Source organism: Melanostigma gelatinosum, assembly GCF_949748355.1.
Source record: "Melanostigma gelatinosum genome assembly, chromosome: 14".
Taxonomy (NCBI): domain Eukaryota; kingdom Metazoa; phylum Chordata; class Actinopteri; order Perciformes; family Zoarcidae; genus Melanostigma; species Melanostigma gelatinosum.
This window is the reverse complement of record NC_136647.1, coordinates 11,165,549-11,189,097: the sequence shown is the minus strand read 5'-3', so window position 1 is coordinate 11,189,097 and position 23,549 is coordinate 11,165,549. Positions and strand designations below refer to the sequence as shown.

At 44.5% G+C, this 23,549-nt stretch overlaps 1 protein-coding gene across 1 annotated transcript in view; it reads right to left on the bottom strand.

Moving 5' to 3' along the window:
• Positions 1-492: 492 nt before the first annotated feature.
• The window catches only part of dchs1b (dachsous cadherin-related 1b), a 79,604-nt gene continuing 56,547 nt past the window's right edge, over positions 493-23,549 (bottom strand). Inside the window, exons 5-29 of the mRNA XM_079283044.1 lie at positions 22,525-22,713; positions 20,707-20,938; positions 20,321-20,557; positions 18,394-19,452; positions 17,956-18,143; positions 17,476-17,572; positions 17,207-17,364; positions 14,552-14,992; positions 13,929-14,224; positions 13,644-13,759; positions 11,375-11,614; positions 10,916-11,041; positions 10,541-10,750; positions 9,752-10,008; positions 9,408-9,614; positions 8,833-9,229; positions 8,591-8,704; positions 8,220-8,431; positions 7,713-7,864; positions 7,089-7,219; positions 6,586-6,872; positions 5,407-5,548; positions 5,091-5,262; positions 4,594-5,003; positions 493-4,499 (exon numbers count right to left, since the gene is read on the bottom strand). Of these exons, the coding sequence (XP_079139170.1) occupies positions 2,443-4,499; positions 4,594-5,003; positions 5,091-5,262; positions 5,407-5,548; positions 6,586-6,872; positions 7,089-7,219; positions 7,713-7,864; positions 8,220-8,431; positions 8,591-8,704; positions 8,833-9,229; positions 9,408-9,614; positions 9,752-10,008; positions 10,541-10,750; positions 10,916-11,041; positions 11,375-11,614; positions 13,644-13,759; positions 13,929-14,224; positions 14,552-14,992; positions 17,207-17,364; positions 17,476-17,572; positions 17,956-18,143; positions 18,394-19,452; positions 20,321-20,557; positions 20,707-20,938; positions 22,525-22,713 (8,127 nt within the window). The 3' untranslated portion in view covers positions 493-2,442. The remainder of the gene's footprint in view (positions 4,500-4,593; positions 5,004-5,090; positions 5,263-5,406; positions 5,549-6,585; positions 6,873-7,088; positions 7,220-7,712; positions 7,865-8,219; positions 8,432-8,590; positions 8,705-8,832; positions 9,230-9,407; positions 9,615-9,751; positions 10,009-10,540; positions 10,751-10,915; positions 11,042-11,374; positions 11,615-13,643; positions 13,760-13,928; positions 14,225-14,551; positions 14,993-17,206; positions 17,365-17,475; positions 17,573-17,955; positions 18,144-18,393; positions 19,453-20,320; positions 20,558-20,706; positions 20,939-22,524; positions 22,714-23,549) is intronic.

Here is a 23,549-nt window from a genome sequence, read left to right as displayed (position 1 = left end):
TTCTTTTTTGTTTTTGTACATCTCGGTTTCTAAAAACAATGTTGGAAATCATTCTTTTAAATGTGATTTCTTGGATTCAACCAAACCAAACCAAAAAAAAAAAAAAAAACATCCATCTTGATCATAATGATGATACAGTATACTCCTATACTGCTTGTAGGGCTACTGTTCAGTTTTACCTTCAGCTGTATATTTACTGTTCTTTAAAACCAGATGGTGACCATACTGGGTGTAAGTCTCTGTCTCCTGGCCCACTGCCCTCATAAGGTCTGCTATGATTTTGCCCAAAAGCCAAGTCTGCCCCTCCTTTCAGTAACAGCCCTCTCATAAATCTCTGAAGTTAACACCAGCTCTTCAAAGTTACCATTCACAGCTAAGACAACTGGAAGATTGTTCAACTTGAATTGTTTTTCAGTTCTTCCCTCAAAGCCTTGGTTTGAATTATAAAAAAGAAGAGTCTGACTCCAGTTTGTCAAAAGAGATCAGTAGGAATTTATTATTTGCTTTAGATACATGTACAGCGCTATCCTTCTGCCATTGCTCCACTGCTCAGTCACTGGGAGTCATCTCAAACTCCAAATGGAGGTCCTCCAACACAGAAATGTTTCTGAAACACCTTGATTATGAGTTGAGAACATGTTGTGCTGGAGCTAGGTCTGTGGTATAGCTTTTAGCTGAACCGGTGCCAGCTTCACATGAGGCGATTTGTAGAGTTATGTTGAACAAAGAACGTAGGTAGAAGCCATCCTTTGAAATGCTCCAATTACCTAAAAAGATGAAAAACAGACCAGAGGGATGAATACATATTGAAGAATGACAAAGACAGTCTTGAAGCCTTTGCTACACAAGCAGACTGCTACAACTGGATCTGAACAATGTGAGAAAAAAAAGAAGGTGCAGATGATGAGTTAAACACATGGAACCAGAAAACACCTCATCATGTCGGTGACAATCTAGATGAGCGAATCTCACCAATAAAATGCACAGAACAGAGAGTTAAGATGGAAAATAATTACTGCACCGCTTGCTAAATGTATCAGGGCTCGTGCATTCAGACGTTTGCTTCCTTCTTGTCTGGCTCATGTGCGACATTTCTCCAAGTTATGTCACTTTCTTGATGAGAATCCCAGCCTTTACATTGCATGTTATTTTTGTTCTGCTGAGACGAACAACTTCACAGTAAAATGCATTTAAGTTAGTTAAGTTAATTGACTTTAGGAAGCACTTTTGATCAGCAAATTGAGTTCACCCTGAATAACAAAGGGAATGTGCTGCTGTGCATAACGACAGAGTGATGAACTGCTTGAGAAGCAGGCAATACGATTGATCACAGGTTTTCTTCCAGCTGCTGTTTTAGATTCGTGATGATCTACAATTTGACAAAAAAAAGAGAAAAAAACCTTAAGGTAACAACACAGCGTAGTGTGAGCTGTGCTTGGTTTCCTACTGTTGATATGTGGCAGCAAGTCCTTTTTTTCATATAAATAATGCTAAAAACACAGAAGTCTCCCTGTTACTCACATCAGAACTGTCACAAGAGTTTCTAAAAACCTAGGAGACACATACAGTACATAGCCTGCATACATACAAATATACATATATGCAAATACACAAAAACACTAACCCCTCCATGTTGGAATAATGGCATTTCTGGATCTGAAATCATAATTTCATATAAAAATATATAAAACAAAAAGTAAAAAAAAAGTGTCATCTGAATTGGTGAGAAAAACAATAATCTCCATTGCTGTCCCACTGTGTGACGCATTGCCAATTCAAAGAATCAGTGTCTTTGTGAACACACACCATTTGTCAGTCCATGGGATTCACATACATGTCCAAAGGCCTTTTTAAAGAGGCCACATCAGTTTAATACTGGAGTGTAAAAATGTCCACAGACACAAAGAGAGGAACAAGGTCCTTAGCTCTCTGGCCAGCCAGCGAGGTCACATGAAAACTACACATCTAACTAGCTACACACTAAGGGATCTCCGACTGCAGGGCATGGTAAGTGCACATTCCCATGGAGAGGTCAATTTATCTCTAAACCCTGATCAGTTCATTGAGATCTGCGTCATTGTTGGTGTGGAAGGGTGGGCTGGTCCTGTCAACCCAGGCACATGTAGTCCACTTTTGTGTATTCCTGTAACAATGCAGACCAAAGGAAGTACTTCAAAGAATGCAAATATTCTACCAGGAGACCAGAGTTAAGTATGTCTTTGTGGCTGTTTTATTGTCCAAAATTCATGTGGTCGGACACGGCACAACATTTCTGTCTGGACATTTGGGAAAACTTCATTGTCATGATGAATACAATGGTTTCTGAGAATGATGTCTCCACTTGCTTCCTTTTGTTCCATGAAAAAGAACAGCCAAAAGGATGCTCCATCACTCTTTGTTCAGGTTGTCTATCTTAAAATTCTTCCTTAAATAGTTTTCCTGTCATATTCTCATCTCGCGATCAGGACTCTGGTCCAGTGAGGGCTCCCTGGTGCTGATCATGGATGCTGAGGGCCCTTGATTGACACCAAAGGGAGAAACAGCTGGAGATCGAGCTGCCAAAGGAGACAGCGAAGGGGAGAAGCTGGGGGACATTGCTGCTGATGAAATGGATCCCTCGTGACTGATAGGGGACCTGCGGAGTGAGGCCAAGTGGGGGAATGTCCGTCCAATGACAGGGACCTTGGGGGGGACTGACATGGCCCCTGGGTGAGCCACTGATGTGATGAGTGGTGGAGGGTCAATTCTAGGCTTTGGATCCATTTTGTGCTTGGGCTGGAAGGGTTGGCGAGGATTCTGGCTCTGCTGGGCAGTTTCATCTTTCAGCCTGGCAATCTCTGTGAAGACATTAGCCAGAGGCTGGAACTGAGGGCACCAGTTAAGTAGGTAATCCCAGTTATAGCTTCCGCGGAGCTCCTCGTCACTGGCAACGATAGCTGTGAGGGAACCACCCACTGAAGGTTTGCCATCCTCAGGGAAGGCGTAATCCTTGGGGAGGGAAATGTTGAGGCCGCGGCCTACTCCTAGGTACCCTCCTCCCTCGTCCCTATAGACTGGGAGTTGGCCAGAGAGCAAGGTCCCACTGAGACTGCCTCCCAGTTTCTTTCCTTTGAACCAGGTGCTGCCTTCCAAAGCAGCAGGCTCACAGGAGATATCAGAGAGCTGGTCAGCATCCTGCTGAATTCCAGAGTCTGGTCCTCTGGCAGAGATGTGCTCCTGCATAGACGAGGTGATGGAGGCAACACGGGGGTACTCGTTTATCATCCTGATCTCATCATCTTCTGCTGCCTCAGCTGATCCTCTTCCACTGGAGTGAGAGGGATCCAGAGAACCCCCTCTTGTGTAGGGTCCACCACTAGCCCCACCCTGATCTCCAGCATAGCCTGGCAAGGCCTGGTGGTAGATCCTCTCCCCTCCTGGTCCTGAGTTGCAATCATCTAATTTCTGCAGAACAGTTCCTGAGGCCACAGTTCTGTTTCCTGCATCCTGGGCCTTCTTCCTCCTGCGTGACTTGACAAGGAACACCACCACAGCCATGATCACAAGCAACACGATAAAACCAAGAGACACAGAAATGATGCTAATCAGCAGGATGTTGACATCGGGGGCAAGGCCATAGTTGGTGTTTGTGACATCGATGGAGACCGGGGCTGAAGCGGTGCGAGATGCATCTAGAGGACTGTGAGCTTTCACATCCACGGTCATCAGCCTGGTTTCCCGTTTGGTCCTGCCAGAGCCGCTGCTGCTACTACTACTACTGCTGCCTGAGCCGTCCAACTTGAGGAAAATGACCCCAGTGGTTTTGTTTACATCAAAGTACTGAGAGCTGGAGGGAAGAGAATAGAGAACAATACCATCCACCCCTTCATCCTCATCATTTGCCTGGACCTGGCCAATGCTCTGGCCTTTCTCAGCTCCCTCTGGGACTTCAAAGGAGAAATCAGAGGACGTGAAGAGTGGGTCATACTCATCCTCACCTGTGACGAACACCTGAACAGTCACAGTGGCTGAGTAGTTTCCTGAATCTACTGCCACTGCTACAAAGTTAAAGGAGTTGACCTTCTCAAAGTCAAATGGAATTTTGCTTTTGATTTCTCCAGAGTTCTGGTCCACGGTGAAGCTGTCTTTTCCCGCCACAGACCGCTCCACGATGTAGTACCTGAGTTGGCCATAAACTCCAGTGTCATGATCTATGGCATGTAGAACTGTCACAGCTGAGTTTGCTGGTTGGTTTTCTTTGATACTGACTGTCAGGACTTCCACGGGAAAGAACGGATAATTGTCATTTACATCTTTGACCTCAACAATGACTGGAGCTAGTGCAAAGTGACCCTGTCCATCTGTGGCCTGGATGATGACAATATGTGTGGACCGGTGTTCACGGTCGAGTGCTCGCTGAAGCCGTAAGGCTCCAGTCCACTGGTCCATGGTAAACAAGTTCACCTCATCACCAGAGCTGATAGTGTACTGGACCTCAGCATGGGGAGTTGAGTCTGGGTCTGGCAAAAAGGCAAAGACAGAGTATAATGAATTAACTGGAGAAGGAATCGTAATTGAGAGATAACTGGACAAAAAGAGGAGACTTTTGCCCACCTGTAGCAGTCAGTCGTATGATCTCAGTCCCGGCGGCAGCTCCCTCACTCAGTGACACAGCATATTCTGCTCTGCTGAACACTGGAGGGTTATCATTCACATCGCCAATGGTGATCACCGCAGCAACACTAGAGCTCCTCTGGGGCACACCACGGTCTGACACAACCACTGTGAGGTTGTAAAGTGGCTTGGTTTCAAAGTCAAGCCCCTCAGCCAACAGCAGAGTCCCAACTGTCTGAAAGCCCCGCCCCTCCAGGAACCGTACGCTGCTTTCGATCTGGAACGCATTTCCCTCATTTCCGTTGGCAATAGCAAAGTCAAAGCCACAGTTTTCTCGTGAGAGGTCGCTGTCAAAGGCCTCAAAAGTCAGAACTGTTGACCCTGGGATGGTATCCTCGGAAACTGTAGCCCTGCAGACAGAAAAACATCCCATTTGTAAGGCCAGCTGTTTCGGGTTAAATCATAACGTATCCAGAATCTCATAAATGTAGACTGACTTGTAATCTGATTGGTGAAACACAGGAGCGTTGTCATTGACGTCAGAGATTTGGACCTGGACAGTGGTGAGGGAGGAGAGCGAAGGCGACCCTCCATCACGAGCTTCAATGACAACACTGACTGACGGACGTTCAGGGTCGAACTCCGCTCTGTGATTGATGAACAGGGTTCCTGGACACAGAGGGCAAAGAGAGGGATTCAGATATTGTGCTGGGGAAGTTGCTTTCAAAATGTAATGAATTACATATTACTTTCTATTGAAACTGGAAACTTAGGGATTTCAACTGTATGAGGGAGGATGCCAGTGCTGTCTACCGTTGTTGGGGTCAATGTAGAAACCCCCCTGGGTTGATGAAGTCACTCTGTAGGTGATCTTTCCATTCTCTCCAGAGTCCCTGTCAGTCGCTGTTACTGTGATCACTACACTTCCTGGTGGTGTGTGCTCAGGCAGAGTTACCTGAGGTACATAGATATTCATAACAACATTTGAGCATCAGGGCAAAAGAAACAAATAAGTCAACAACAGTTTGCATAACTACTAGGGGTGTAACGGTACGCGTATTCGTATTGAACCGTTCGGTACCGTTCGGCTCACGGTTCGGTACGCATGACGAGCCGAATACGTTTGAATACATTTTTTTTTTTTTTAAACCTTTATTAAATCAGGTAGTCCCATTGAGATTAAAAATCTCTTTTGCAAGATGTAAGTAACAATACAAGATGTAAGCAAGATGAAAGTAACAATACTACATAACATTAAGGAGCAGTTTTTGTTTTTTATGCTTATGTGTTGCTAAGAAGACACCCCAGAAGATGGGTCACTCAGGTATAGTTCCATCATTGTTCAAAGTCAAAGAATAACTTCATGATGTTAGTTGTGATGAATAAATATATTTTAAAATCAAGTACATTTCTCTGGCATTTATAGTTTTCTACTATACCGAAACGTACGAACCATGGCTCCACTGTATCGTACCGAACCGTGAGTTTTGTGAACCGTTACACCCCTAATAACTACTGTCATAAATTTCCCAAAAGTGAACAGGGACTAAACCCACAGAGGGGAAAATTGTATTTCATATTTTAATTCCTGTTTTTCCTTTCCTTGTGTTAATGTTGAAGTCATTTCCTGAGACGAAGAAGTAAATATTATAGAGGCTGATCTCTGCAACCTTTCCCCAGTAAATATGAGGCAGTTAACTTTTATCACCCCCTCTGTGTGCACCTTGGGACTGTACATGTGTTTTTTTACAGTGTGTATACATGTCTACAAGTGCAATGCTCTCCTCCTGCTGTAGTCTGTTGCAGAGAAACTGTTTCTGAATTGAGTTCAATCAAACTTAAAAAAAAATTAAACACATGTATTCTGTACATTTCAGGCAGCTAGGATGTAATGGTCACATCAGACTTCTTACAACACGCATTCACTGTGATATATAATCAATATACCTGAATTAAACAGAGCATTCGTTTTAGATGTATAAGCCACGTTACCTGATAGAGATCATGGGTGAATGCAGGTGCATTGTCATTAATATCCTCCACCAGTATTGTAATGTTAGCCTCAGTCTGGTGCTGGCTGTCTGTGGCTCTGACAGTCAGGGTGTACCACGTCTTCTCCTCAAAGTCCAGAGGGGCAGTGAGTGATACGCCTCCACTGTAGCGGTGAATCCCAAACTTGCCTAAGGCAGTGGGGTCCAGCTGCAAGGAGTAGGAGAGGGCAGGACTGGAGTCGACATCGTTACCTGTCACAAGAGTGATCTCTGTGCCAATCAACATGTCTGATCGGTAGAGAAAGAGATTGAACAAAAACATGTTAGCTGCGTTTAACGTCCTGTGGATAAAAGAATGTTTTTGCAGTATTTATAATGTTCATTCATCATTAAACCCACCTGTCTGGTGACAGAATTTGTTTCGTAAATGTAATGTATTTGCAGTAAGCTAAATTAAGAATCATAGCCAGAAAGATCAAAATTCCTTAAAATATAAGTCCTTACTCTCGGGGATCCGGATTTCCTGAGGCAAGGGAATAGTGGGACTGTTGTCATTCTGGTCAACAATGATCACTGTCAATGTGGCCGAACCAGCCAGTCGTGGACTTCCTCTATCAGTTGCTGTAACTACAAGCCTGTGGGTGGACAGAACAAAGCAGGTCTTAAAAGCAGGTCTTATTACATTTGTGGTTCTTAAAGAATTCTAATATTGGTGATGATAGAGGAAATGTAACAGAAACATACAATGATGCACACCACACCTCGGTAACACATTCTCATGAAAGAGAAGAGTTATGAAAGCAACACAAAAAATGTTACAGTGAACAGGAGATGATTTACAGAGTTTGAAATTGCAGCTTTGATACATCTGGCTTGCAGATATTGGTTTGCACTGGTACTTCAGCAGACTCAGTCGACTTCTTCACCAGCTATCTAAACACAAACGAGCTGAGTGACTATGATTCATGATGTGGTCTTTTCTCCTTCTATACATGTGTACCTGTGTGTATGCAAAATTGACTTTGCCTGTACACACGTCATTGAGCAGTTCAAATATTTATCTCTCCTCAAAATGTGCACATAGCATGTATGTTGGAGAGGTTTATTCAACCACAGATCTGTTCTCACTTGGTCTGGGTAAAGATCTCACGGTCCATGATGGCCGCTGTGGTGATGCTTCCTGTCATCGGGTCGATCTTGAACAGGCCGCTCATGCCTGATGACTGGATGGAGTAAGTCACCTGACCATTTTGGCCCTGATCCACATCCTCCGCCATCACCTGGGAGAAGGTAGAGGAGAAGGAAAAAAGAGAGAATGATGAAAATGAATTTTGACTCTTGGGAAAACTCCAGTAAGCCTAATACCTGTATGACTTTTGCATTATTACTTCCGCCAAGGAGGTTATGTTTTCAGTTCAGTTTGTTGTTGTATTGATCTGTTTTTCAGCAGGATGACAAAAGAAATACTGGCCGTATTTCCATGAAACTTGGTGAAAGGGTGATTCACGGGCGAATGAAGAACCCAATAAACTTGGAGTGGATCCAAACCACAGGACGGATACACACGGATACATTATTTTTCACTTGTGAGAGTGACCTTCTAGTTTATTGTTCAGTTTTTATATTTGGAAGTACCTGTATGATTGGCATCTCATATCCCTGTGCCTCTCTCATGTAGGCCACATAGTTCTGCAGCTGAAAGCGAGGAAGGTTGTCATTGACATCCTGCAGGATCAAGTTGATAGCCATGAAAGATGTGGAGGACAACGTTTCAGCCTTCACGACTAGCCGGAGCCTGGGGCCGTCTTCAAAGTCCAGACCCTTGGAGCTCTGCACCATGATTTCACCTGGAGATTTGAGTGGAAAATGACAAAAATCATCACGTCATGAAATCATCAAATGGCTCGTTTAACTGTTTGTGTTTATGTTTTTTCTATTATCCACATCTCATTTACATCTATAGGACATAATACTTAAAAATGGTTTTGTTTTATTTGAAGTTTCACCTGATGAGGAGATGATGCGGAAGGCCTGCTTTCTATTCCCACTGAACAGGCTGTAGCTAATACCCTTTCGTGTGCCATCCGGGTGTTGAGCCTGAGCCTGAGCCACAGCAGTGCCTGCATTTTTGAGGAAGAGCAGAGGACATTTTCCTTAACACTGACAGCAGAGAGAGTAAAGTGTGAAGGTAGAAAATGTGTCTGAGAGGATAATTCTAATCCCTAATAATACAGTATTAATGTCAGACCGTGTATAGCGTTCTCCTGTAGGCTGACGTCTCTGGCATTCCTAGAGAAGCGAATACCGCTGTACTCCACCTCCTTCACGTAAATCACCACCACTCCCTGGGCAGACTGAGCTGGACTGCCCTGGTCCATGGCCTCCACTATCAGGGTCCTCTGAGCCTGGGTCAGATCCCCCAGTGGCTTGGTGGCCTGGATCTCACCAGTCAGGGAGTTGATGCTGAAGCCCTTGACTGGCATGGCGAAACGGTAAAAAACAGAACCGTTGGCTCCAAAGTCTTTATCCTCGGCCTTCATGGTGGCTAGAACCCGCTGGGAACGCCTGCTGGACACTTCGATGACCAGCGGATCCTGGAGGAAGAAGGGAGTGTTGTCGTTGACATCTAGGATGGTGACTGTCACCTAGAAGAAAGAGGTCACATGTGGGTTGAGTGCAAAATGAATTGCTAATTTCTTCTTAATGCAATGTAGATTTAAAAAAAAGAAAAATCTCCTGAATCGTACATGTGAATCATGAATTCAAAACCTTTTCAAAACAATGAGTCAACTGAACACTTTCAACATCTAACCCATCATTTACCTGAGCAGAGGTGTTCCTGGGTTCAGCAGGTGAAAGGTCAACAGCAAAAACCTGGAAGCTGTATGACGCCCTTTTTTCCCGGTCCAGTGGTGCTGATGTGGTGATAGCACCAGTGCTCTCATCCACACCGAACGCTCCGTGCGCCTCTCGGCTTAGAAAGTACAGAACTTTCCCATTCAGGTCATCATCAGCATCTGTGGCGGACACCTTGAAATAGACAAATATATGTTTAGGGTTACATGAGTACTATTGACGTATGAAGACTTTTGTTATATACGTGAGATATACAATGTGTCATTGAGATGTTTGAACAAAGCGTCATCTAAATTCCCATTTCCGCTTACCTCCAGGACTTTGGACCCCTCTGCAGCATCCTCTGACACTTCCACAGAGTAACTACTTCTGGTGAAGACAGGGGTGTTGTCATTGACATCCAGCACTTTGACTTCCACCGTCACAGTAGAGCTGAGAGCAGGGCTGCCTCGGTCCGTGGCCACCACCTCCAGAGTATATTCAGCTCCGGTCTCCCTGTCTAGGCCGCGTGACGTGGACAGGGCTCCCGTGCTGGCGTGGAGGTGGAAATCTCCATCAGTGTCCCCAGCTGGTTGGAGGATTCATATGGTAGGAAAAAGAAATCTTTAAAAATCCAACAATTCCAGTGAGTGTTAAAAGCATCTCTGCCAACTCTGCACTAAAGTCAGAGTTTGAATGTGCTCCAGGGAGGTATATGGAAAATATTATATTTTAAGGAGCGAGTCTCGGGTAAGTGTTCGGAGATCTGATCTTTCATATGGTAGGAATAGAGCACCGTCAAAAGCAATACATTGGTCCAAATGCTGCATGTATCCCCTCTCTACTACGGTATATACCAAATATATTCTGGAACACTGTCAGTAGAACTTCAGATATTACAGAAAATGGTCCATGGAAACCTGATGGCGAATACAAAAGAGATTAAGCTGCTAAAAAAACTAAAAAAAACAAGAGAAATTCCCTGTCTCTCACAGGATATTGTTATTTCCACATTTGACACACCCCCGTACAGCAATTACAGTAATTATGGTGAACTAGATCACTCTTTAAAACCATTCTAATACAATATTTGGATTAGACACACAATACCAGTTTCTCACCAGTGATCTTGTACTCCAGCTCTCCCCCAGGACCTGAGTCAGGATCTGTGGCCTTGAGAAAGCAAAGCTCAACAGCGGCCTGGTTCTCCGGCACCTCCAGTCCGTACCATGGCTTTGCAAAGACCGGAGCGTTGTCGTTCACATCCTCCACCTCCACGCGCACTACAGCCGTGGCAAAGTTAGGAGGCATCCCTCCATCCCTGGCATACACTGATAAAAGATACAAATTGTTAAGCTGATGAGATGTTGTAACCCATTCAACATTTTAAACTAATGTAGGCTGTTTGAGGTGTTCTGTGGGAATCAATGAGCTTGAGCTCCATTAGTATTTAACAGGTCAAATAGAGTTGTGTAAGACAATGGATCTAGTAGTACCAGTGAGAGTGTAGTGAGCCTGAAGCTCTGCATCCAGTTCCTTCGTGGTGGTGATGACTCCTGTCATAGGGTTGATGATGAAGCCTTCTTCTGTCACACCTCCATATGTCACTTGGCCATTAGAACCTGCATTGAAACACAAGTCAGACAAACATTTAAATGAAGTTAAAGGGCTGTGCAAAACTGGCAAAAAAGCAAATAGGCCACATTCAATCAGAAATATTTATTTCTTTTGATGCTCTTCAATGAATTCTTACTTGACTTCATCCATAAGTCATACTGACCAAGAGGAATAGAGTGTTGTGGGGTTCATATTGAATCTATAGACACTACTTGTGTATTTTTTTGAGTTTTGAAAGTCTATACATATATCAAAATTATTATTTTTTGTCCCTAATGTACTACATGTTCCCTTTCTGTCCAGACTATACAGTAATAATATGAGATATTTAAACCAACCTTGGTCCCGGTCAGTGGCAGTAACTGTCAAAACAGTTGTTCCTGGTCCGTGGTTTTCCATCACCTGAGCTTCAAAGTCTGCTCGCTGGAACAACGGAGCTTCATCGTTCACATCGATGACCTGCACACACAACAGCTGAGAAGTGGAAAGCTGAGGTATCCCATGATCCTCTGCCACAATGGTCAGATTGAAGATTTCCTGGTCTTCCCGGTCCAGTGCTTTAAGGACGGAGAGAGAGCCTACAAGAGAGAGAAAAGAGAAAACGTTGTAAAACCACTTTTCCTGGATTACGTCACTTATAATGTTTATTCTCATTTGAATATTTTTTCTCAAAGTGTGTGTTTGGATTATTTCTGTGACCATGTCATTTTGTGTACCGGAGAGAGGCAGTATTTGTGTGCCCAGCAGGACTCGTAAAAACTAAACTTTTACAGCTTTGCTTTATGAGAGTTTCCACAGTAAGTGAGAGACCACAGCCAAGCTTTTACATTATGGCACTTTGAATATGTATTCAAATGTGAATCAATGCTTTATACGTGAACATGTAGGATTATTGTTAGTGCAGGCGTGCAGGAAAACACACGCAGAGTCCGGAGCACAACCTGGAACTACGTAGTTGCCAACTCAAATCAACCTCCCCTAAAACGTATTGCTTTTTTTCGTACAACATTTTAGTATCTGCATGCCTTTAAATCTGTAAGGCATTAGTTGGTGTGTTTATGTGTGTGTTTTATTTAAATCGAGCTGGTTCACATAAGACCACCACTTCTCAGACTCTGGCCTCAGTTACTCTCCCACCTTTTATGTGGACACCCCACACGCCTGTCATCACCCAAACTACAAGGAGGGTCAGTCAAAGTGAGAGGCAATATGAAACGTGTGTGTGTGTGTGTGTTTACTGTTCACAGCAGTGTGCAAGTTTAGCTGGCATGCGGTGCCTGAGACGTGTGTAATTTGCAAATGCCTCAGCATGCCAAACACATACATTGTGTGTGTGTGAAGCTGAGGCTCTGATGTTGCTGTGTGGTTTTGCTATATAGCTCCCCTGTTTCAGCCGAAAGCAAACTGATGCAAAACATTTTGCTGTTTCATTCTCCTCTGCAGCAAATGTAGTGTCACTGATACAGTGCTCTTACCCATTAGCTTTTATCAAACTCACATGCAACTTTATTTCAGTTCTTCCGAAGATCTTTAAAGATACCAAATATGTCATACGGAATTTTAGCATGAGAAATGTAGTGCTGAAGCCATACAAATGGTGTCTTTATTGTTCTACTTAAACTGCAAGATATAGAATATAGAATATAAAATATATGATCCAAACAGCATGAATACAGTGTTTTATCCAGTTTTGAAGCTACTCGCATAGAAATCAGGGGTCATGTAAGAAACGTTAGCTTCCAAGTGGTATTAAACTAGCAGTACAGCAGTTGTAATGTGAAACAACTGAAAGTTCACAGTGGCAGAGCAGCCGTATAATGTTTAAGCAGTAATCAGGCTAATGATACCCTTACATTAGTCAAGAAGTTTGGTAAATTTCTTTGCAAAACAAAGACAATCTGCTATTACAGATATTATTAACCATAAGCTTAACACCACACAGTCTGAGAAACAAACCAGGAGTGAAATCAACCCCTGCTCATGCACCGGACACTTGACAGTAATGAAGTAAAGACTTTCTCACATCTGGAAGCTGCATTAGGTGCGTCTTATGTGGTTCTTAATCCCATCTCAGTCAGTGCTGAGCACACCCACACCACCGAGTGTCGAGATGATGAGATTACACACACACATATATAAGATATCAAAGGCTGTCCACGTCCCTAGCCCAAATTAAGATCGGTTCCCATGAAGAAATCCGTCAAGGAAAGAACACCAAAGCATTATTCAAGTGAAATATTGCTCTAAGGCATTGAAATATCATCGAGTAAAGAGTGTTGTTTGGGTTATGAGTGTTTCAGCAGTTGAGACCCTGTAGACGCAGCACTTCAGTGCGTAATTACAATCTTCTGGAAAGTTTTGTTCATCCAGGGGGCTTCCACGGGTGGGATGCTGATTATCTATCAATCACATACTCTGCTGTTTTAAATCGTTCAAAGCAGGATTGTAAACCCACGAAATGATGTGGTGAATTTGACCCTAATCATTTCTTGATGGAGTGTAAATTGGGTATTTATGGGAAATCACCCGTCTCCACAGACCCTGTTATAGTATTGGAACATTTTTGATATTTTTAGATGTCGTGACTCACGCTAAAAATAAGCTTACCAGTGTTGGGGTTCAGACTAAAGCGACCGGCGCTGTTGCCTGCCTGGATTCTGTATGACACTCTGCCATTTTCTCCTTCATCTTCATCTCGAGCCATCACATACAAAATCACAAACCTGCCAATAACGATTCAAATAAAATGTTAGATTAGAACAAGCCCTTTGAAGCTTGGGGCCATGAAAGCAAATGTATTGATTCTTTTTTAACAGGCTTTTTGAAAGTTCTTCTTGACATAAAACTGTGTTACGGTATCAAAATCAATCTACAGTAAGACAAGCTCCTCACCCTACAGGCTGATCCTCCATAACGCTGACTGCAGACGGAGAGCTGAAGACCGGAGCGTTGTCGTTCTCGTCTGTCACAAACACCCGGGCGGTGACTGAACCCCAGCGCCTCTGAGAAGGGTCCACTGCCTGGTCTGTGGCCCGCACCACGAGGTAGAGGGAAAGTGTTGACTCACGATCCAACTTCTGCCCAAGGGTCAGGACTCCACTGGAGGGGTCGAGGGTCAGGAGGTCTGGCGTGTCAGGCCAGTGGTGCTCTATGGAGTAGTGCAGCTCACTGTTGGGTCCACTGCCATCCTATAAAAAGTTAGACAGTGAGTGGAAATTTGGATTCAGCAAGCAAAAAGACAAATCATAAGAGAGAAAGTTCATTCTTAACCTTTGAAATAAAAGTAAAAAAAAAAAAATCTTGACTTTCGATTTAATTTCCAGAGATTTCGTCACATTTTCCATCAGTGGATGAAGTTTGCATACTTCAGTCACATGATGACATCAGAGAAAATCTCTTCCACTGATGTGCGATATGATTAAAACCTCAAAGGAAAATAACAGTGGACCTAGATTGATAAATCACTGCTTAACATTACACATATTCTTTAGCAGATGATATATTCTGTTTCCCACCTGATCCACAGCCTGGAAAGTATATATAGAAGCTCCTGGCTGTATGTTCTCTGGGATCACAATGGTGACGGGGTCTTCCGTGAACTGGGGAGCATGGTCATTGCTGTCCTGCACGTTGATGTCCAGCTGCACCAGGTGGCTGCTGGGAAACGCCTGGGAGAAGTCAGACACCTCGATGTGCAGCCTGTACCTCGACCCCTTCTCGTAGTCGAGCTCGCGCACCAGGTACACATCGCCCTTTAAGCGGTCCACCATGAAAGTCCCATCCCGGTCTGTCCCCCCAACAACCAGGTAGGTCACCTGGCCTTCCAACACATTCGATTCGTACTGGTCATGTGGACGGACAGAGCCAATGATGGAGCCCGGAGCAGCTCCTTCGACTGTGCTCAGGGTCATGGAGAGCATGTTGGGCTTGGGGTTGGACCGAGAGGAGCTGAGGACCTGAAAGAAAGGAAACTACGGTCAAACAGGCTGATTTTAATCGAAGCATGTCTTTACGCATGTCATGCAATCACTCTTTACTTTAATCATCCATGTATCTGTACCAAAACAGGGTGAAAAAACTGTGACAAAAACATTTCATCGATACTTTTATTGTCAACAACGTATAGAAGAAATGTGTCAAGGCGAATGCTGTGCTGTTAATGTTGCTGGATCTGATTTCCTTTGGTATTCTGCAGACAGTAAAGCTATATGACTCTCACCCCAGCCTATCCCCGAACATAGCCGTGGGCTGTAATCTATTTCTGTTTTGTTGTTATTACTATAATAACCCTCACAGGCGTCCTCATTGTGCATGAAGACATGATCTACAATCCCTCCAGGAAATATCTTGATACTGTGGCATTCTGGCTTCAAGATGAGAGTCGAGGTTTGAGATCCGTGACAAAATAATGAAGGGTGTAATGCAAGGGGAAACTGTAATTATTGCAGTTCAAATGATGCAGAGCAATAAGTTCAGCCTCCATATGTGGTAGTCCGGTCAGATGGGAAACAAGTGCGTGATAGGCGGCTTTAGCAACAGCCTCAGGGTTCGATATTGTTCTGGGACAGATCAAAGAGCCCCGAAGACAGCAAACATCAGCAGATTTTAACAAGCTCTGGATTCATCATCAAAAAAGTCATACACACATACACACACACACACACACACACATACACCATACCCCTTTAATTACCAAGATATGTGAATGCAATGAATTGCATCTTTATGGAGTCTTTATCCTCAGTGAATAGCAAGGATAAACCTAAAGGAGGAGAGAAGTGATATGGATGATGGGCATAAGTTAGCCTCATGTGCAGACTAAAAAAACTGACTATGTGCAGACATTTTAAGATAAAATGCGTACAAAACTACATGTCAAAGTGCCAAGAGTTATTGGCTTCTGTCTTTTTTTTAAAGCTAGAAAATAGAACAAAGTCCTTTTATTTTCTTCTGTGATACATAGCAGTGGTGCAGAAAGCCAATCACAGCCCACCACGAAACCAAGAGGGGAAGTGATTTTAAAATCCAAGTGGAATTCAGCAACGATTGAACCCATTTAATTGAGACTTGTAGTGCGTTGGCCACAAATGTTTGGACGGAAGACTACAGGTGCAAGTCGTTTGCTCAAGTACATCCCAATTCAATTGTCTTGAATACGATGCTTTACTACACAGTGCCAGCAAATGTGCTGAACTATTTATACATTTCCTTGGTTGTACCCAATGCCTACAGTGCACACACGCAAGCTAGCGAGTGTGTACTGTAGTACTGATGGTGTTACTGACCCTGTGTCTGATTTTACCCACAGCTATGTGAAACGTTATCTCAAAATCATTATCTGGAAATGTTACCTCACGAGAGTGATTTGAACGTGTCATTTCAGTCGGTGTGTCTGCGAGCGTGTGTGTATCACTGCCTGCTACCGTACAGCGGTGTATTCTCTTTCTCGCTGTGTGATTTGATGCAGCTGGCTCTCATCAAATCGCATCTGGTAACATTTGATTCCAAGGTGCCTGTTTTCCGCTCTGTCTAATCTCAGTGTCGCGCAAGTAGGGCACAGGTGAACTCTAAGGCAAGCACTCCTGCTGTAATTAGCATCCTTTTCCTCTCTGAAATCACATCACATGAAGACAGTGAGCTCAAAGTTCCACAGTCAAAGCAAACCTCCACCCATCTCTGGCTAAAAGCCTCTGTGGCAGGACCGTTCTTTCCCCTGCTGCTGAATTCCTGATAATGTATGTTGATATGCTGGATTCACCCTCCAACAGAAAGTTCAGAGCAACAACTCCAGACCAGCTCCCTCCTGTAGCTCCGGGTTTCTCACCTTGGGTTTTGGTTACGCCACTATCCTTTGGAGCAGGAAACACACTCGAGATTGAATAGATGCTTTTGTTTGTACAGGCACAGGTTCAGCTTCTCTCCTTCTCATATTTATCTCCTTTTCTAATTCCTTTGACAGTTATACTGTTCACATTGTGCACAGCTTGAGGAAATTACTCGCAGCAAGGAATGCAAAAGGACTGAGGTAATGTGTAGATGTGACCGCTTCAAGTTTGGCCACCATATTGGCCTTTGTTTCCAACTGCCCAAGGCTTCAGAAATGTTTTGAAGACACAACAAATGTGCAGGCACTTGCCCCGAGGATATTCAAATGTACAGATTGTGTTTACCTGTATCCGTAGCTGGCAGGTGGAGCTGAGGCCAGGTGTGCCGTGGTCAGCAGCGGTCACAGTGAAGGCATACTCGGCTCGCTCGGCCCATCTCAGAGGGGAAGCGGTTCTAAGCTCGCCACTGGTCGGGTGAAGGGAGAAACGCTCTGCTCTGGAGCCTTCAGAGGATGCAACACATATGAATATCAGCTCAGATACTTCATGGAATGATGACGAAACACTGGTTAAACAGACTTTAACAAGTGGTTGAAATGTAACTGATGACTCACCTGACAATGAGTAGTATACGGTCCCATTCTCTCCTTCGTCTGGGTCTTTAGCTGTCACTGTCCCTAAGACTGTCCCGGATGGAAGCCCCTCCATCAGCTACAATGGAGAAGGATTGTTACTCATTATATTGTCTTTCTCCGACATACTGTGCCTTATCTATGCACAGTATCTTCCTCTTATATTTATTTCTACTCCTTACCTTGTCTACTTGCCTCTCTAGCACTAGCAATTGTTGTTTATAAACCACAGAATAAGTCTTTACCGCCTTCAAAAATGAAAAGTAACTTTAAGAAATGTGTTTACTTCAAACAGTTATTGGAAAACTCAAACAGTATAAGTGAAGTCAGTTGGGAATGACGGTAACAAAACATATTGCTGCTGACTGATGAAACCCTAGCTGGGATAGCATTTCTCAATGGGTTGAGTTATGGATCTCTTTCTGCCCTCACCTGATTTATCTAATGTCCCTTCATTCTCACCTGATGGAGCAGCTCCCTGTCCGGCCTGGTATGAGTGAAACTGGGGGCGTTGTCATTTTCGTCCAGCACACTGATATGAGCGGTGCCGGTGGCGCTGCGAGGAGGCGTACCCCCGTCCTGTACCACCACAACGAGCTGGTAGCTGGACTGCTGCTCTCTGTCCAAGGCGAGGCGGGTGCTAATCTCCCCTAAAGAAAAAGAGAACGAGAGAAGGCCTCAGCGTTCATTACTTGTAATCGTTGGGGAATGATGACCATGTTAATTTAATTATCTAACAGCAAGTCATTGATTCCTCAAGGGAAATCATGTTGGTATTAGTTCTGCTGATGGAATAGCTACATCCCAACAAGTGTAACACAATTCCAGTAAACTGCTTCATAAGTACGACTCTTCTTAAATTCAAATGTGAAAAGGCTATGATATGGTGTTCGTATTCACCTGTTTGCGAGTTGATCTGAAAGTGCCTGTCGGTGTGCAGCAGCCTGTAGGTGAGTCGAGCATTTAGTCCTGCATCTCTGTCCGTTGCAGACACCCTTCCGAAGCCGGTCCCTGCCAGCAGGTTCTCTCTGACAGCTAGGAACACCCTCTCCTGGCTCAGTCTTGGGGAATTGTCATTCTCATCAGTTACCGTCACCCTGACTGCGGCACTGCCAGTTCTGCCCGTCCCTCCCGGACCTGAAGTTGCCAGGACAGTCAGCAGGTACATGTCTTTGACCTCTCGGTCCAGAGAGCTACGAACAAACAGCCACCCGCTATCTGGCATGATGCCAAAACCTGCAGCGTCACCGTCAGGCCTAAGCCGGTAGGAAATGGAGGATGAAGAAGATGACGAGGAGCTTCCTCCATTCCCGGAAGCCTCTCTGTTGAGTGCTCGAACTTGGAGGAAACGTGTGTTGAGGGCGGTGTTTTCCCGTAGCTCCACGCGGTAGGTCAGGGTGTCAAAGTTGGGGCCTTGTGCATCTTGCGCCTGGATGTGGACCACAAGGGTGAAGGTGGAGCTGAGCTGAGGCGCTCCGCCATCCTTGGCAACCACCTGAAGGTCATAGCGGGGAACACTTTCATAAGAAAGACTCCCAATCAGACGTACCTCCCCGCTGCCCCGGTCAACACCAAACGTCCTCTGGCCACCGCTACCTGCAGCCCCAGCAGAGACCAGGTCGAAGCTGAGCTGACCGTTATGACCAGAGTCCTTGTCGGTGGCCTGAATGCTGTAGATAACAGTCCCCATTTTGGTGATCTCAGGTAAAAGCAGGGACTCTGATGAGGAGGGGAGGAAGGTGGGGGCGTTGTCATTGACGTCTGAAATGGTTATCCGTACCCGGCTGGTTGCATACGCTGGAGGAGACCCGGAGCGCGCCTGGATCTCCAGGTCACGACTAGAGCAGGTCTCGTGGTCCAGAGGAAGGGCAGTGCGGATGGTACCAGAGGCACTGTCCACTGTGAAGTAAGCATCAGGGTCTCCGGAGGAGATGGTGTAAAAGATATCCTGAGAAACGCCTGCATGGAGGACACAGACAGCAACATAAAGAGTGAGAAAAGGGCAGTCAAAAAGGGACTAAAAACAGAACCCAGGGTGTTTACAATTATATAAAACAGAAAAGCAGCAAATAATCTCCTTTGGAAATCTGGAACCAGCGAATCTTTGGCATTACTGCTTGATAATTCCTGCATATGATCAATCAACTGAACCTTTCACCACAAGACGGGATGGAGAGAGTTTCAATATACTTTATGCAGCTGTTGATTATCCAATTCGTTTTAGCTTAATGTAAACACATCCGACACATGAGAAATTCAGATGGCAGATCCATATCCGCTTTCAGTTGACAGGGATGTGGTGTGTGTATTATTATCGTAAGTGTTAACGAAGGGCCGGATTCACTCAAAGGGGGATGAGGGGGTAGAATTACTGGAAGCCTTGTGCAGTTACACAGACAGAGATAAATGCTCTTCTGTCCACTACACCACTGGAAACACTTCATTATGACTCCCACTCAGAATTACACGCCCGTCCAAAGTCATTTCTCCAGCATTAATAATGAAAGAAAATAAAAGTCTGGCCACAGTGAAAACGATCCCCTGTGAAGCCCACGCTTTGAGATGGATGTGATTTCTTAATGGAGTGTGTGCTCTTATTGCTTGAGTATTTGCACAACTGCTGGAGTGAGAATGAAGACATCACACACTCTCCAGCCCATTAGTGCATTTTTGTCCTGGTACTCTACAGAAAGATGAAACCAGGTACAGTAAGGCACATGAAGCAGGTTCCCCCTGGCAAATCATCTCAAGTAAATTGATAGACGCAAACCTGCTATGAGCAAAGGCAGAAAAGAGAACAACAACTTGACAGAACAGGCGTCCTCACCTGTCTTGGTAGCAGCTCGGACCGCTCCCACCGCTGTCCCCCTGAGGACGTCCTCCGACACGGTGAAGAAATACTGGGCCTGGTCAAACACGGGAGACGCCACTGAGCCTCCCACCACACTCACGTTTACCCTGGCATTGACCGGCGCCGTCAGGCCGCCGCCGTCCTCGGCTGATATCACCATGGAGATTACCGTGTTGGCTTTGCCGTGGAGCGAACGAGAGAGAGAAATCACGCCTGTAGAGGGAGAAAGATGAGTAGGGAAGACAAATTAAACGACATCTTTTTGGTTTTTTAAAAACTCCAAAGCAGACTTTTTCACAATAGCTCATCCATGTTTGTTCGGTGTGTGTGGTTCTTAGTGACACACACACACACACACATACCCGTGTCCTTGTTGAGAGTGAAGAAACCAGTTCCTCCTGCGGGCACTGTGCGGTAGGTCACTCTGCCGTTTTCCGCAGCATCAGGGTCATTCGCTGTTACCTTGACAACGGAGGTTCCCGGGGCACTATGGGTGCTGAGGCTGACTGTGTAGAGGACGGGATAAAAGGTGGGCCGGTTGTCATTGATGTCCACCACGGAGACTCGCACGCGTGCTACTGAGCTCAGGCCACCCTGGAAAAAAAATGAAAAATCTTCGGATTAGATTTGATTCAAGATATTAGCGTTAAAATATTATTATACACAAGATCACATCAGCAGGCACAAATGCTGTAATGATATTATGGCTCTTAACTGACTCGTCTATTGAGGCAAAGGGAGAATAAATCAAAAAAATAGCTTTCAGTTAAACCACAATCTCCCTCCCTCCCTTCCTGCACTGTATATCCCCGAAGACAACATTCAATTTGTTTTCCATCTCTTGGTGAAAAGCGACAGCCCAGGTCTTTCATGTTGTGAAAGCTCGACGATAGATTTATGTCACAGTGTAAAGGAATACAGAAAGATGAGTTCTCTGTTGAAGATCCCTGAAATATGGAGCCAATCAACCGTTGTATGCATTTGTCAGCGAGGAGAAGGGTTTGCACTCATTACACTGTGTCTGCCGGCTTAGTTTTACGAGCCCGTTAAAGAAGGGACAGTTGAGACGGAGGGAACAGATGAGTTGAGCTGGGAATGCGCTGGGGTTGGGAGAGAAGATGCATTGTGTGGGTTACGTGGTAAATTATAGAACTGAATTCAATCTTCACATGAATAGAGCAAATAAAAAAAGTATGACTTCTACAACTATGACAAAATAATGGTGATGTATTCTATTTCTTGATGTAATCAAAGTATACACAAGAGAATGAATTATTTATTGTGACTTATGCCAATGTAAGTGCATCCAATGCGATTAATTGATACTTTAAATCTGCATGGGTCTATTGGGAAGACGCCAGAGCAAAGAGTTTGTAAATGTGGTCAAGTAAGGCATCGTATTTAACTTAAATGGTATCCTACGGTAAAAAGGTTATATCAATTGATTGTTTAAATCGATCAGTTTTCCTACTTCTTTACCTTTTTCCTCCCCACACTCCCGCTCTGTTTGCTCTGATTGCTTTGCCATGCTGTTGCGCTTTCCCTTGAATCTTTCGAAGACACACAGTAAGAGACAGGACGTTGTCTTCTTCAAACATGTTCTCAGTGTCTCTTTGATCGGATCTATTTGAGTGCACACGTCCTTAATTTGCCATCTGCTTGAAGCTCTGATCAGAAGGAGCATCACACACTCAGGCGGCAATGTTTGATCATACAGCTGAGAGTTGGATGAGAAGATTTATACCATTCTCACGTCTGCGATGAATATGAAGCTACTGCTAGCAGCCAGGTAGCTTAGCTCAGCAACAACACTGGAGACAGGGGGAACAGCTTGCCTGGCTGTGTACGAAATTAACATAATCTCTTTGCCAGAACCTCAAACTAACCAAAGGCTCACTAATAAAAAAATAAAACTGGCTTGTAGTAGTGTTGGTATAAAAATGACACAATGTGGTCTTACAGGGGGGTTTGTTACCTTGCTGGGAAAGCTGTTTCTCCTGCTTCCAGTGTAAAAACTAACCTTGTCTGCTGGCAGTAGCCTCCTAGCTTTTCATCAGACAGACATGAGACTGACCGACGACAGATTTCCCCTTTAAGATTTGATTTGTCTGACAAGATGAATGGGTTACAGAGATTACAACGACTAATTCCTTATAGTTTTAGGGTAAGAGTATTCTTACTCCATCCGTTGCAGTGACGGTCAAGTCAAACTTGTCCAATCCTTCATCCCGGTCCAGAGCTGTGCTGGTGCAAATCTGGCCAGTCTCCTTGTCAATGGTAAAGTGTGTTGGTGCTGTGCTTCCAGAGCCGGAACCCAGGATGTAGGATATAGCGCCAAAGGAACCACGATCCTCATCTGTGGCTGACACCTGAGGGAAAAGAGACACGAGGTAAGAGACGGACGGTCCACTGGTGCCAAACAGCCCGTGAGACATAAGGATTTCAAGAAGCATCGGACCAACACACCCAGCAGGTCCCAAAAAATCAGCACGAAAGAAAACTTACATGTGTCATGATTATTATATACGAGCTGAGGGCCTTTCTGTTATCACAATAATGCCCCATATTACAGCCACCTCACTGCCCATACATCTGCACTTGTCAAAATATCACACACCATCGCACGACTTGTTATGATTTCCAGAGGACTATAAAACCAAGTATCTGTGAGAGCAATTCACTTTCATGGATCACAGATACACTGTATGTGAAAAAGAGGATACATCTCCCCCATGGTGCGTTTGAAGAACTGGTAAAAGGACAGGAGGTGCGGTTACCATGCATGTAGAGGGAGGAACTGACGGGTAACCTTTAGTACGAGGTGTCGACAGAGGCACTAAAATGAGTGCTGGAAGGTCAAACTGCATCTCATTTATACTGGCAAATAAATGAGATGCAGACTGACCGGGAGAGCCGAACACCTACGATTTTAATCCTTACTTACTTACCCACAAAGGACTTTATAGACACAACAGACGGAGGTCTTGATCCAGCCTTTGACTTTGTTTGTCTCATCTACCTAACATATTTCTTTCTCCTGCACACACACACATACACACACACACACACACACATACACACACACACGCACACACACATACATTGTATGCTCCGAGCAAATCTATTAAAACACTCATAAATCCCGTAATACAACAAAGATTTCCTTGCAAAACACAAAAGGGAAATGTCCTCTGTGCTCCAGGGT